This window comes from Canis aureus, chromosome 16 (assembly GCF_053574225.1).
Source record: "Canis aureus isolate CA01 chromosome 16, VMU_Caureus_v.1.0, whole genome shotgun sequence".
Taxonomy (NCBI): domain Eukaryota; kingdom Metazoa; phylum Chordata; class Mammalia; order Carnivora; family Canidae; genus Canis; species Canis aureus.
In genome coordinates this window covers 20,741,377-20,757,363 of record NC_135626.1, presented here as the reverse complement: position 1 = coordinate 20,757,363, position 15,987 = coordinate 20,741,377, and the positions used below count along the sequence as shown (strand labels likewise).

General features: G+C 39.4%; 2 protein-coding genes across 4 annotated transcripts in view; one reads left to right on the top strand and one right to left on the bottom strand.

Moving 5' to 3' along the window:
• Positions 1–15,987, top strand: part of MYO1D (myosin ID) — a 326,058-nt gene that overhangs the window by 235,256 nt on the left and 74,815 nt on the right. For both annotated transcript variants that reach the window (XM_077852148.1, XM_077852149.1), the window contains exon 21: positions 7,860–8,014. In XM_077852148.1, the coding sequence (XP_077708274.1) occupies positions 7,860–8,014 (155 nt within the window). The remainder of the gene's footprint in view (positions 1–7,859; positions 8,015–15,987) is intronic.
• Positions 1,730–15,987, bottom strand: part of CDK5R1 (cyclin dependent kinase 5 regulatory subunit 1) — a 94,203-nt gene continuing 79,945 nt past the window's right edge. For both annotated transcript variants that reach the window (XM_077852160.1, XM_077852159.1), the window contains one exon: positions 1,730–4,601. The gene's annotated coding sequence lies outside the window, so the exon portion shown is untranslated. The remainder of the gene's footprint in view (positions 4,602–15,987) is intronic.

Genomic DNA, 15,987 nt, shown 5'->3' with positions numbered 1-15,987 from the left:
TCTTCCTACATCCAGGGTAACCCGGGGTTTGGCCATCCATTATTTCCATAAGTCTGTAGTTAACCCCAGGGAGTGGGGTATGGTCTGGTTTTAGGAGCATTTTTCTTATCCCAGCCACATAGAATTAATCAAGGCAACAGCTGAGTTACACAGTTGTTGGGGAGTCCATTCCATTGTCCAGCTGTTTAAATAATCATATGCCCATGGGGTCCTTTTATTATCCCCACAGAGTAACAAGCAGGAAGATTGTCTGTGCATAGCTATTATGGCAATATCTCTAAAGTTTACCTCAAGTTGTCTAGCTTAGGCAAACAACAAATTTAAAGACAAAAGTAGAATTTAACATCTGTGAGGATGCATTATTGGAATGTAATCATTCTCTCTAAATTCACCCTTATTTCCAGAGATAGCTAAATCAAGTCTAATTCATTTGTAAAACAAGTCCAGTTTTAATAAACTTGACCTAATTATTTACATAAGCTCAGCAAGAATGGTGATTGATCATATAGATCCTTTAAAATCTGCTTTGCTAGAACTTTGTGTAAGAAATTGCTGCTCAAGGGTATGGAGCCATGCCAAATAATTATCATCAGTCTTGCCTGTAACACCGTAGATTTGGGTGCATTCCTCTTCCTAAGGTCCCCAAAATATCCTGAGGTTTCCTGCACCTGCCAGAAAGTGATATTCTTTACTCACCTGGTAAGGCTGCTGGGAACTATGTAAGCAAGGTATCAGGCCAACATTTCCAAGGGGCTTTATTGACTCCATAAAGTCAACCTTAATTCCTTAAAGCTGTCTGGTCATATCTGAGTCTGTGATCTCTCTCACATATGACATACCAAAGCCTTGGTAATATAACTAAAGTTTCCAGTGGTATCCTATTACAAGGAAAACAGATGCCTTTTGGTTTTTAAGTACTACTTAAATTTCAGTTAGTTAACATACAGTGTAATATTAGTTTTAGGTGTACAATACAGTGATTCAACACTTCCATATATCACCCCATGCTCATTACCAGTGCCCTAGATTCCCATCACCTGTTTAACCCATCCCCACATCCCCTCTGGTAACCATCAGTTTGTTCTCTACATTTAAGAGTCTGTTTTTTGGGTTTTCTCTCTTTTTTTTTCCTTTGCTCCTTTGTTTTGTTTTTTATTTTTGTTTTTTTAGAGGGAGAAAGTGCAGAGACAGGCAGAGGGAGATGGAGACAGAAACTTCAGTAGACTTTATGCTGAGCGCAGAGCCCAACATGGGGCTCAGTCTCACAACCCTGAGGTCATGACCTGAGCTGAAACCAAGAGCTGGACACTTAACCACCTACACCACCCAGGGGCCCTATCATCTGTTTTTCTTAAACACCACATATGAGTAAAATCATGTGGTAGTTATCTTTCTCTGATTTATTTCTCTTAGCATAATACTCTCTAGCTCTATCCATGTCATTGCAAATGCCAAGATTTCATTCTTCTTTATGGCTGAGTAATATTCCATTGTGTTTATACCATTTTATCCATTCATCAGTTGATGGATACTTGGGCTGTTTTCTATTATTGACAATGCTTCCCATGTAACTTTTCTTTTCTTCCCATGTAACTTAACACAGCAAATAAACAAGTCTAATTAGTCAAAAAGACTTTATTTACAATTCAGATCTCTGGGAAGTTGATTAAAACCCTCAAAAAGTTTTAAGATCATGCCTAAATAGGATTACAGATCATATAAATTTGGATTTTAAGATTTTATTTATTTATTCATGAGAGACACAGAGAAAGACAGGCAGAAACACAGGCAGAGGGAGAAGCAGGCTCCCTGCAAGGAGCCCGATGTGGGACTTGATCCCAGATCCTGGGATCACGCCCTGAGCTGAAGGCAGACGCTCAATTGCTGAGCCACCCAGGCATCACAGATCATATAAATTTAATATTTACATCTAACCAAGCTAGCAGTAAAAGATTCTATAGGAAGCTATATAGTTATTAGCAAAACTTAGCTCCTTTAAAATTAAGAAGTTTTAACTTTCTTTAAGTAATCAAAGGCCTTATATAAAGACAAAATTGAAGCTTTGGTTTTCTGGGCAGATAAAGAAAAGATTTTTTTTAAAAAAAACTTTATTTTCTTATCAAGAGCAGACCAACAATCCAAGAAAACTTTGTCTTTTTAACAAAGAGAAAAGTGGATTTTTTTTTTTTTAAGATGTCTTTATTTATTTGAAAGAGAGCAAGAGAAAGAGAGTGCACATACATGGGCGCACAAGCCAGGGGAGGGACAAAGGGAGAAGAGAGAAAGAGAATCTCCAGCAGACTCTCTACTGCTCACAGAGCCTACCAAGGGGCTCAGTCCCAGGACCCTGAGATCATGACCTGAGCCAAAATCAAGAGTTGGATGCTCAACTGACTGAGCCACCCAGGTGCCCCCTCTACTGGCATTTTTTTTTTTTTAAGATTTTATTTATTCATGAGAGACACAGAGGGAGGCAGAGACACAGGCAGAGGGAGAAGCAAAGCAGGCTCCATGCAAGGAGCCCAATGTGGGACCGGATCCCAGGACTCCAGGATCATTCCCTGAGCTGAAGGCAGGCACTTTAACCACTGAACCACTCAGGAATCCCTACTGGCATACTTTTAAAATCCATTCACTTCAGTCTTAGTCCTGACCCTTCATAAAATTCTTTTCCAAAGATTTTCCTTCTCAAACCTTCTACAAGTTTTGTTTCCATTCTGATTTTGTCCTTAAGCCTTTCCTCTCCACACAGCCAGTCTCATTTTAAGATGAAATTTCTTTTTCCCTCAAAAAACGGTATTTCCATTCCTTATATCTTCCTCATATATCTCCTACTTTCCTACAGAGTTGCTTCCCTTATTTCTTCAGCCTCAATTACATTAGCAGAACTTTAACTCTTAGAAACCTTAGTTTCCAAAGAAAATTAAGTAATTTTCTTAAAAATTGTGAGCAATGTGAGCAATCTGTTACGCCAGAATTCTTTAGACCTGAGATTCGTGAATATATTTCATAATTTCTAAAAACATGTTTACCAATAGACCTTAGTATCCTCAGTTTTTCTATGGTAAGAAGCCAAAAGCACAAACCTATGTTTAGTAAACAATGCTTTAGTATTTTTGTGAAAAAGACTTAGATATCCAATGAATTCAGCCCAATTTATCATTTAACTTAGCAAAACTTGAAAGTTGCAGGTTACCAAAAATTTTGAAAGCTACTAGAAGTTTTACTTACAAGCCTTTTATTTATTCATCCTCTTGATCTTAACAATTACCCATGAAAACTTTGAGGTAAAATCAACCATCATTTAAGTCATCTTTTTGCTGACAAATTGCAATAGAGTTAACAAGAGCTTATTTGACCTTTGGTAAACCTTGGTAGAATAAAACTTGTATATTTAATACTGATAATTCTAAAGATGTGTTCTACCTTAATTAAACTAACAAATTTAAATTAGTTTAAATACCAAATACATTATACTTGGGTCTACTAAATCAATCAGTCAATCAATTAATCAATTTGTTCCCCACTGTCAGTTTTTATCTGGAACACCGGTGGAGAAATCTGAAGTGGGTGGTTTAAGTCCAGGAAGGGATACTCTTCACTCCTTGATAGCAAAGGAAGGAGGAGCAGAAGCCAGTGGCCCCAGAAGCACAGAGGATGGTACAGGGGCTGGTTATGCAATCCATGCCCAAGGTGGTACAGAAACAGGAAGAGGGGGAAGTAGAGACAGAAGAGGCAAGGTGCCACCAGCAAGGCTAAAATTAGACAAAAGCCCAGAGAACAGAGAGAAAGGATTCCCGGTCCTAAAGGTTGTCATCTTGGACAGATGAAGAGACACATATTTTCTTTTGACTGACAGAAAGTGGAAATAGGCAGTCCCTTTTGGGCCAAAGAAGACAAGAACCTCCCTGAAGCAAAAAGAGTTTCGGTAGCTGCTTGGGAATGTTCCTTAAGGTCCCCATCCCAAGACAGACTTACCAGACAATTGGCTCGCATTATCATAGCCAGGAAATTAATGATGGAGAAAATCCCCCATACAATTAGAGTCAGACAACATTCATCCAGTACTCTCAAGATAGATTCCAGATCTGACACACAAAAGAAGAAGCAAACAAAAAAGAGCCAAGTAACTCAGGAAAAAGAGGGAGACATATACAGGATCTTGGCAGCAACCTGTTTACAAGAGAGACAAGGGAGGGGATCACATAAAGAACATGACGGAACACAGGGAAGGTGGTGGATTAACAGAGGGGCCTGAGGCAGTAAGCTGATGGTGGATTAAGAAGTAGTGGTGAGGAGAGGGGTGTCCTGGAGTTCCCTAAAGGAGTATGAACAAATCAGGCCTGACCCTATGGAATTTCAGTCCATTTTCCCTGCCACCTACAAAAAAGGTCCAATGGATAAATAGTATTGAACCTTAAAGACCCATTAATGAGCTATTTTTTATCATCCTTCAGAGAATATTGAGGGTAAGCATTATTACAGAAGAGGAGGAGGCACTTCTTCTTTAAATCCTGTTGTCCAAATTGACTCCAGTATGTTAGGAGACAGCCCAAAGAAGAATCCTTTGGGATCCATGAAGCTGATCTCATAGTTAATTCCTACAAAACAAGAAGAGTACATTAACTAACTAGAAGTACATTACCAAAATCCTTCTCAGCTTCCAAATGGCATCCTATCAGGAATATTGCCGAAGGTTCCTAGGGTTGAATGGCAGGATGTATCCCTATTCTGGACTGCTCTGACACCTTTGTAATACCTGAGAAGGGATGTTGACCTCCCTTCATTTCTCTCCTGCATTCTATGCTACAGTAGGAGCTGGTGACTAGACTGAATTGCCAAACATTGGAGCTGCCTCTTTTCATTTAGGGGGAGTTGATATATTTGGCAACCAATAATAATAATACCCTTTGTAAGTCTCTAGATCTAATATTAATGGATAGGGTAGAGGCCATGACCTTTGTTAAGAAGGGGCAACTATTTTATATCATATTAAGCATCATATATCTAAGCTAGAAGTACTTTCAATCTGAGAGCAGGACTGAAAACACCAACTAGCCCATGGGGAAGGACAAATGAGAGATGTGAAAAACTGAAAGTATGGCACTCCTGTCTAATCTGAGCACCTTTCTCATGAGCATTATCCATGATCTAGCCCCAAGGCAGCGGTCCCCCATTGGGTGGGTGCCTCAACTGGGTAGTCGCTCCCACTGGTCCATTTTGGGAAGCACATGGTAAGATGAATCTTTTTTTTTTTTTTTTTTTTTTTTGTAAGATGAATCTTAGATTTGATGTTCATTGAGGGATCACGTTGGGTTATTTAGGAGGAAACCTTACATGGAAGTCTTGAGATCAGTGGCCATCCTAATGACGTGTATATTTGTCCTGTGCCTGAGAATAATACAATTATTAAAAGAATAGGGAAAACAGGAGAGCCTGATTTCTGAGCCCAATGCCATTATAGCCAAGATACTGGTATCCAGCCAGGCAGCAGGAGTTTGTCTTCCCCATAGGGTAGCCACAGGCAAGAGATTTTCTCCTGAGCACTTGGACAAAACACATTCAGAAGGGTTGTACTACTCAGGACATCTCTGGAAAAGAACAAGTAAGAAACAGAGACTGAGAGAATAAAAAGGATTTAGCAACCGACACCAAAGCTCTTAGATTAACTCCACAATCCAGGTGTGAGACTACCAGAAATGTGGCAGGTCATAAGTACAACGGCCAAAAAAGAATTCTTAAGACATTTTACAGTGCAACCTTAGTAAGCTTTTCTTCCCCGCTTTTTAAAAAAATATATCCATTTACTTGAGAGGGAGGGAGTGTGTGAGCAAACAATAGGGTAGAGGGGCAGTGGGAGAGGGAAAGAGAGAATCCCAAGCAGACTCTCCACTGAGGGCAGAGCCCAACTTGGGGCTCGATCTCACAACACTAAGATCATGACCTGAGCCAAAAATCAAGGGTCAGACTCTCAACCGACTGAACCACTCAGGTGCCCCATAGTAAGCTTATTTAAATAACACAAGGACAGAACTCTTGGGAAGAGCTGCACTTTTGCTGTATGAAGCTGGTGTAGTTATATGCTTAGGGGACATTCAGGGAGTATTAGATCATAAAAGTTTCTTCAAGAGACATCTGGCTGGTTTAGTCAGTAGAGCACGTGACTCTTGTTCTCAGGGTTGTGAGTTCAAGCCCCACATTGGATGTAGAGATTACTTAAAAATAAAATCTTCTATATATATATATATATAATATATATAAATTTCTTTGAATTTCTGCTCATGAAACAACTTATACAAGATTTCTCCAGTGCTTATGATTCAGCTTTATATTAACTGTCAGTGAAATGTATAGGCAATCATGAAACCCCTTAAGAATTTAACAACCAGGGCAGCCCCCGTGGCTCAGCGGTTTAGCGCCTGCCTTCGGGCCAGGGCGTGATCCCGCAGTCCCGGGATCAAGTCCCACATCGGGCTTCCTGCATGGAGCCTGCTCCTCCCTCTGCCTGTGTCTCTGTGCCTCTCTCTCTCTCTCTCTCAAGATTAAATAAATAAAATCTTTAAAAAAAAAAAAAAAAAAGAATGTAACAACCAGCACGTTACTTGATCCTTATCAAAACTATGCAGGCTATAGGTCAGCCTTCTGGGCTAAAGGTAAATGTTTTTCTGCTTCTGTCCCTCATCACTTTTTCCACATCAAGTGATATGATCACGTGGCTTATTTATTCTGTTGCAACAGTGGATTACATTGATTAATTACTGAATACTAAACTAGCTTTGCATTTCTTAGATAAACTCACCTGGTCATGGTATATTATTATTCTTACATACTGTTGGATTCGATTTGTTAATATTTTGTTGGCCATTCTTTTTTTTTTTTTGGCCATTCTTATATCCATGTTGATGAAGGCTATTGGATATTGATTTACAATTTTCTTGTACTGCCTTTATCTTTTTCTGCTATCAGGATAATGCTGGCCTTGTAAGATGAGTTACAAAGCATTCCCTTTTAGAGATTTGGTGTTATTTCTTCTTTAAACATTTAGTAGAATTTACCAGTGAAATCATGTGAACCTGGAGTTTTCTTTTTTGAAAGGTTTTTTTGTTTTTTGTTTTTTGTTTTTTAAGATTTTATGTATTTATTTGAGAAAGAGGGAGAGCATGAGCCAGGGGAAGGGCAGAGGAAGAGGAAGAAGCAGACTCCCCACTGAGCAGGGACCCCAGACACGGGGCTCAATCCCAGGACCCCAAGATCATGACCTGAGCCAAAGTTAGATGCTTAAATGACTGAGCCACCTAGGTACCCCCTTTTTCAAAACGTTTTTAACCACAAATTTAATTTCTTTAATAGATAAAGCAGTACTTGGGTTATCAATTTTTTCTTGACTGAGTTTTGGTAGTTTGTGGCTTTCAAGGAATTATTTGGTTTCATTCAAGTTCTTCCATTAGGTACACAGAATTGTTGAAAATATTTCCTTGTTATCCTTTTAATGTCTGTGTGGTTTGTAGTGCTATCCCCTCTTCCATTCCATATTGGTAATTAGGTCATCTCACTTTTATTCTCAGACTAGAGGCTTGGCAACCTTATTGGTCCTTTGAAAGAACCAGCTTGTTGTTTTGTTGATTTTTCTCTATTTTTTTTCCTGTTTTCAATTTTCCTAATGTTTAGTCTTCATTATTTCCTTCCATAAGGAAAGGAATAAAACTTGCTAAAAATTGCATGAGACTTGTGTAAGACTTGGTAAAAATTGAAGGCCTAGGGTCACTGTTCAAAAATAATTATTGAATTACAAAATATATTTTTAAATTTATTCTTTTGAGAACCATCCTAATAGTTTTCCATGTTTTGTTCCTTTGCAGTTGACTGGTCTGAGTGTCTCCAATGGAAAGGACCAACTTGTTGTGTTCCATACAAAAGACAACAAAGACCTCATTGTCTGCCTCTTCAGCAAACAGCCAACTCATGAGAGTCGAATTGGAGAACTTGTTGGTGTCCTGGTGAATCATTTCAAGAGGTAAAGCTTGACTTTTTTAACTGAGGCAAGTTTTGAACATATGAAATCTTACATCCGAATTCTGCTGAACATGTTTTGTGCCAATGTCAGTGTGTTGGGTTATTTTCCTTTATAAGAACAACTTAAATCATCCTTTTCACAGAAAACAAAATTAGTCTCCAGGTTTAGTTTCAAGATTAGGAATGATCCTCTACTTTTCCAGCCTCCAGCTGAACCAGCAATGAGAGATTTCCCCACTGGTGACCTCTTCATTGCCAATCCAAATGTAGTTAAATCCAAAAGACAGAAAAATGACTTTATATTCCTATTGTCACAGCTTTTCCTTTATCTCAAATATAATCAGTGAGTGTGTCTAATGTAAATATAAATTAGAAGACAGGTTTAAAATGACATACTGGTTCATGAAGACTAAAGGAATTTCTGAGAGAGGCAACAGTCTTTTCAGAAGCATGGAGTTTGGGTGGCACGTGGCATATTCACAGTAAACCTAGAGGATATCTGGGGTGTTTGTGTGTGTGTGTGTGTGTGTGTGTGTGTGTGTGTATTTGTGGGCGCACGTGTGTGTATGTGAACAATTACATGAGCAATATACATAGTGGTGATCCTGAGGGTAGCGTAGACCTGTGAATGGCTGTTTTAAGCAGAAGAGTAATTTTGTCTGGTTACCTATTGGAATTGTTTTAGAGATAGGGTTTTTCTTCCTGTAGGACATCATGGAGTATTTGGGGTAGGTTGTTTCTGATTCCAAAGTCAAATATTCTTCCCATTGTGGCAGACTATCTCTGCCTCCCCACCACCCTGATGCCAAGGAAAGACCACTTTTCAAAACTCAGTGACTAAGAAATGAGCACACTGTCCAGTTCCTTTTCTTCCTACATGACACTTCCTAAGTTGCCAGAAGTAATCAAGTTTTCTTTATTAGTATTTATTAGTATTGGTTTTTTTTCTTAGTTTAGGCATAGCTCTTCTTTTTCTAATATTTTTTTAAGATTTTATTTATTTATTCATGAGAGACACAGAGAGAGAGAGGCAGAGACACAGACAGAGAGAAAGCAGGCTCCATGCAGGAAGCCTGATGTGAGACTCGATCCCGGGACTGCGGGATCACGCCCTCAGCCAAAGGCAGACGCTCAACCACTGAGCCACCCAGGCGTCCCAGCTCTTCTTTTTCTAACAAAGACATATTTAGAATCAGATGTCCTCTGTCTGATTCAACTGTGTTCATTTTTGCTGATCAATGTGTGCAATATAACTTTAGAAGTGCACTGCACAGACCATTTATTTTTTGTTCTTAAACTTTGTATTCTAGATCAAAGTAGATCTTTATGTAGTTAAATGCTTTTCCAATGGTATTAATAAAAAAATTTGTGATGGTCATCTGGTGGAAGAAAATAAGAATCTAACTCAGGAATTACCCAGAAGTAATGATAAATAGATAGGCCTTTGAAAAATTCCCTTCCAACTGCCAAAGAGGTAAAAGAAATACCTGAGAAATTTAGAATGGAAGAGAAAGATCTGGTGAAGGCATCTTTACAGTAATGTCTGTCACTCAAATTAGCGGGCTTATTTTCCTCCTAATATTTAGTATGGCAAAGTAAGGACAATTCAAGGGATTTTAATTGGGATGCCTGGGAAATTAAACTGTTTTTTCTAAACCTGGGTCCTTGTTTAGCAAATTCCAACTCCTGTTAAAATGCTTCTGTAAGTGGTAGAAAATGCAAACCTGGTTCTAGAACTATCTATTGCTTTCTCTCCTTAGCATATGCATTTTGAGATAACAGTTCTAGTTGCAGTCCCTTCTGTCTTTAATAGATGGAAGAATTTTAAATGTCTTTAAAAATTATAAATGGAAGGAAGAGAAGGCTGTCAAAATGCTAGATTTTTTTATAACTTATTCTTAATCTTCCTCCCAGATAATTTTCCCTAAAGTACATTCTGAGAGGTTCTCTGGTTAGAAGTCAGAAGGGAAAGGGGTATCTGCGCGGCTCAGTGGTTGAGTGTCTGCTTTTGGCTTAGGGTGTGATCCAGGTCCTGGGATAGAGTCCTGCATCAGGCTCCCTGCGGGGAGCCTGCTTCTCCCTTTGCCTGTGTCTCTGCCTCTCTCTATGTGTCTCTCATGAATAAATAAATAAAATCTTAAAAAACAAAAAGTCAGAAGCAAAGGGCTCAAAATAACAAAGGACACCATTGATAGACTAGATCTGGGTTGTCTTTAAAAATTTATAAGGAGAGACGATTTAGGACTTAAAAATCCATGAGCAAAATTCTAACCAAGTTTCAGAGATGAGGAGGAAGTAAAAAATTTTGAGAAAAGGGCATCATATTTTGTTAGGCCAACACAGTGCTATATCCAAAACAAATAAAGATAGCACAAGAAAAGAAAATTATAATCTGATCCCACTTTCATGTGGAGATTTTTTTTTTTTAATTCTAAATGCCCCCACATTGGTCCAAGAATGTTTGAGGCTTGATGAAACTTCTAAGTCATGCTGACCCCAGTATATGGAGGAGAGTAAAGAAAAAAAGACATACCCAGCTGAGGGAAGGGGTGGCCTCATGCAGAGGACACTGCAGTTTGGAGAGAGGATGATGTGATGTGAGGTCACACCCTGAACTGAAACTTATATAGGAAAGCCCTACCTGGTACCCTCACCTCTTCAAGAACTGTGCTTCAGCAAATAGCAAATAATACCGGGGGAAAAAAGAGCAAGAGAATTGTGCAGAAGCAATATGAAAAGAAGCAAGGGAAATAAGGAAAGGCAAATGAAGAAAAAAATTTTGGGGATGATCTTACATTTAAAAAAAAAAAACCAGACAGCTCAAGCACAGACCAATCTGTACAGGCACCATCCAGAAACACCTGGTACAGCCATACCAATGAGTACTGGCTCTATTCCACAGATCAGAAATTACACCAGAAGGGAGGGGAGGAGACCAAAGTCAAATATAAGTAGGACATACTAATGAAGTTAAATAGGCTAGTTCAGTAGGTAGAGCATGTGACTCTTGATCTTAGAGTTGTGAGTTTGAGCCCCACGCTGGGCATGGAGCCTACTTAAAAGTAAAATCTTAAAAAAAAAAAAGAAGAAGAAGAAAGAAAGAAAGAAGAAAGAAAGAAAGAAAGAAAGAAAGAAAGAAAGAAAGAAAGAAAGAAAGAAAGAAAGAAATTTGTGTATGTGTCTATAGGTATATATACATACATTCATATATGAGTATATATTACAGATCATTTCTGATTATAGGAAATGGGTAACACTGTTTATCTCTGGAGGGGATAAAGGCAGAAAGGTAGGAAGGATATTTCTTTTTCACTGTAAACCTTTTGCAATAAATGTTACTTCTTTAAAAACTTTATTCATTTTAATAATAAATGGCAGCTGGTTTTTAGGCCTATTATAGGTGACTCTGAATTCATGATTATTTTATTTTCCTGTTTAGAAAAGCAGAAAAGAACAAAAGAGCTTTCTGAGTGAATGATCTATTTCATAGCATTTGAGTACTTTGAAATAAACCCAAATAAAACCTCTTGGATACATATGAAACTAAATATAACATTGTGTGTCAAGTATAATGACATAAAAAAATTTTTTTAAGTAAAAAAAAATTTTTTTAAATAGGGGCTCCTAGTGGCTCACTCTGTTAAGCATCTGCCTTTGGCTCAGGTCATGATCCCAGTGTCCTGGGATCCAGCCCCGCATCGGGCTCCCTACTCAGCTGGGAGCCTGCTTCTCCCTCTGCCTCTGCCCCTATCCCAACTCGTGCACTCACTCTCTCAAATAAATAAAACGTTAAAAAAAACAAAAGATAAAAATAACGACCAAACAAAAAGCCTTTCAGAATATTGTTGTTCCGTGTGGTCCTGTTGTAGAGGGCATATAGGCCTGAGATGAGGTCTCCTCCTCTTGGCAGTTGTGCCAGCGGTTTGTCAGGCCCGTCGGCTTTGCAGAGATTATGAAGATGGCTGCCTTGGTTTTTGGTTTGTGTCTCACCCTCAGCAGGGGCTACCTGCTGGTAGGGAGGTTTGCCCACTAGCAAACAGATGGTCTCATGTTGGCTGCCCCGACTACAGAGTCACCAGAAACTCTGCAATATTAAGCTGTCAAAGGACCCATCTGCCCTAAGCAGCTGTCCAGGCATTTGCCTGTCTGGATGCTGGAAACCTCAGTGTAACCCCAATCTCAGGCATCAAAACTTCTCATTTTTCCTGTTCTATTTCTGTGGGTGAAAGCCAGAAGTCAGTGCCATCTGCTTCTTGTTTTTCCATAAGCAGTATCTTTACTATCTGTTTCATTAAAAAAGCAGGGTTGCTTCTGTTCTTTTAACTTGGGTAGACTCAGACCAAAAAGCAGGCCATCGGTTTGGCCAAGGGAGTACAGGCAAGGGGCCAGGGAAATGCAGCCTCCTGACCAGAGGTATAGGAAGCAGAAGCTCAAAGGCCTCTGCCCCTGGGCCTTCTCATCCAACAGCCACTGCTCACCACCATCCCACTGCTCCCATGTGTGTGTCTCGGGCTCCTCGGTCCCTGACCCTGACCCTGACTACACTTTTTCATGTATTCCCTTGATCTGTATTCCCAAACTGCTTTCCTTGAATGCCTGGTACTAATATATTCTAATCAGAGTAGTTAATTTTTAATCCATATTAAAAAGGGACGCCTGGGTGGCTCAGTGGTTGAATGCCTGCCTTTAACTCAGGGCATGATCCTGGGGTCCTGGGATGGAGTCCTGCATCAGGCTTCCCACAGGAGCCTGCTTCTCTCTCTGCCTCTCTCTGTGTCTCTCATGAATAAATAAATAAAATCTTTAAAATATATATATTGGGCAGCCCGGGTGGTTCAGCGGTTTAGCGCCGCCTTCAGTCCAGGGCGTGATCCTGGAGACCCAGGATCGAGTCCCACATCAGGCTCCCTGCATGGAGCCTGCTTCTTCCTCTGCCTGTGTCTCTGCCTCTCTCTCTTTCTCTCTCTCTCTCTCTCTTTCTCTCTCTCATGAATAATAATTTTAAAAATATCAAAAAAATAAAATATATATATTAAATAAATTAAGATAAAATAAAGATAGGTAAAAGTAATGTAGGTAGCCAACTGTAGAGAATTCATTAATCAAATTATAGTCCATCTCCTTAATGGAGTATTTGGGCCATTTAAAATTATAATTATCGAAGGCATCTCATTTATGGTGAGAGAAAAGTGAGTGACCACGATTTACCATCCTCTGCCTCCCAGTAGAGATACACATGAAAACACAAAAAGCCATGCCAGCTTTACATAGTACTAGAAACTGGAAGTGTTATTCAGGCCCAGGCCCACTGAAAGGGCTGTCCTCCACCTCTGCTCACATGGCACTTCATATAGCCATCCTTGGCCATCTTGGTAGAGAATAGCAGTTTGCCCACCCCAACACTCCCTTCGGCCTGCCACGCTACACTTTTCCCCACAGCTCTACTCTCCACCTGACACTACATCTTTGCTTATTTCTTTATCACCTGTGTTCCAACTAGAATACAAGCCCCACATTAGCAGGGACTATACTTTGTTGTTCACTGCACTTGCTCTAGTGTTCAGAATAGTGCCAGGCACTCAGAGGACTCCCAGTAGGTAACCGTTGAATGCCAAGGCCAGCCACTGGGGCCCTCTCGCTGTTGGATACTTCTGCCGCTTCCCTACTGATATGTGCTCTTGTCAACCAGAAGATGATAACGTAGCCCTCCTTGTAAATAACAGAAAGGAAGAACCCTGTTACGGTTTCCTTCCCTTTAGGATACCTCTTCTCTTGCACTGGTTACAAGATTACAAGATGTAGTACATCTGGGGACAGAAGGAAATAGGTATTTCAAGATATTAAATCAGCAACTAAAAGAGCTACCAGAAGAGCCATGGGTGCGTTGTATGCTGGGGGTTGCAGCTCTTCGTTTACTTATTTTTAACAACTAAAGAATTGGAAGTAATTTCAGACTCTCCTTGTCAGTAAGCTGACAGAGAAGTAGGGGTTCCTGCTCAGCTCGGCAGCAGCTGCAGAGTAAGTAAAAGACTTCAAAACCACAACTAGAGGCTGTGTGCATAAGCTGACTCCTCAACTGAAAGGCTGAGAAATAGATTCTAAAACGAATAAGTAGAGTGGGAAAAGTAACCCAGAAGAATCCATATGCATCTTTTGTGTAAGAGCTTCTGGACTAAATAGAAGTCTCCCTCGTTATGAGGTCTGTAAAGAAGCACAATAGCAGTAAGAAAGACTCAGACTTCTTTTCAGCTTGTCTCAAAAATTATGGAATGGCAGATTTTCTATAATTGTCATTTTAAATGTGAAAACCAAAAATATATATTTTAAAGTTATGAGATTATTTTTAGAATATCTTTTCTTCCAGAAACAAAGCAACTAGTAACATGTACTTTCATATAGAATGTTCAAAGTGGAAAAAAATCATCTTGATCCACCCACCATCTTTGATAAGATAGAATCATTACCAAATGAAGCAAGGAGTTATATCCTGATCTAAGGAGGAGAGATATCAGGCCTAGAGATATCATAGAAAAATGAAAAGAATCCGCCTGAAGCTATAAAGAGAAAAGAAATTTTGGTATGAAATGGAAAAGAAATCAGCTATATTACTAGATGACTCGGAGAACTCCTTGTCAGGAAAGAAAAAAAAAAAAACAACAGGGAATAATTTGTTAAAAGATATTATATTGCTTGCTGACCAAAAGAAATGAAGGGGGAAAAAAAAAACCAAGCCCAGCCTAGCTAAGTTATGCTATTCAGAATTAGTAACTTCTGGCTTTCCACATCTGAGCTTTCTTTGATGCATAGCAGTTCTTGGTCTTCGCTGTTTAGCATATGCATTGAATTAACCTAGTAGAAATGAGTATTTGACAGGAAACAGAGAGTGTGGCTTCTGGCCTAACTCTGCCACCAGCTAGCTATAAGGTCTTGAGCAGATCAACGTTTTTTGTTCTATGGTTTATATGTAAGATTAAAGGTCTGCACCAAATTTGTTCATTCAGTTAATAAATATATATATTTGTTTGCATAATGATGGAAAAGTTCTGGCAGGGTTTCACAACACTGTAAATAAACTTCACACTACTGAATTGTATGTACACTTACCACTGAGTAAGATGGTAAAAATGAAATGAAAGTCAGGCTTGGTTAGCCAGCACCACAGAAACAAGGGGAAAAGAATATTTCTTGAGATTATGTCACACATCAGACATCATTTTATGGCACAGGAATACAAAGATCAACCTCCTGCCATCAAGAAGTTGGTGGTCTATCAAGGGAAACAAATGTATAATTCATAATAAGTTTACAGAAGCGTAAAGAAAGTGGCTTAAATCACAGAGGTCAGAGTGTATCTTTTGATGGGAATAAGAGATGGGGAAAATGTTCTAGAGAAACTTCATCAAAGAGAAGTGGCATTTGTACTAGGCTTATCAGGAGATCTCTAAGTTAAAAATGGCAGACTTCCATTTCTAGCCAACATGGAGTAACAAAAATGAGATTTACTCTCCTTTCTGATACAGTCATAAACAGATGAAATACATGGAACAGTAGTTTCCAAGACACCAGATACCAGACAGTAAAGGTTGATGATTTCTGAGAGACAACAAGGAAATGAGATGAGCTCTACAGTTGCCCCAGGTTACTGCCTTGAGGGAATATGCAGGTCTTGGCACAGGAGGGAGAACCATTGTGGAACCTGGGGGTTGGGAGACCAAGGCCACTGAAGTTTGCAGGACAGGGTAACAGAAGAGAGAACTACACAGAGAATTCTGGAGACCTGCAGGGATCCCTGCTGAGTATTCATCGGAGTGTTGATCAGTGCATGTGTGTTAGAACACTACCTGAAAACAAAAGAACAATGCAAAAAAGTTAGCAGTAATAATGCCTGGCACTCACAGAGAGTGAAGAGTAGTGCCTGTTCCCAGTAGCCAGACTGGGAAACCTCATCATTAACAGTCATTGAGTATAGTACAC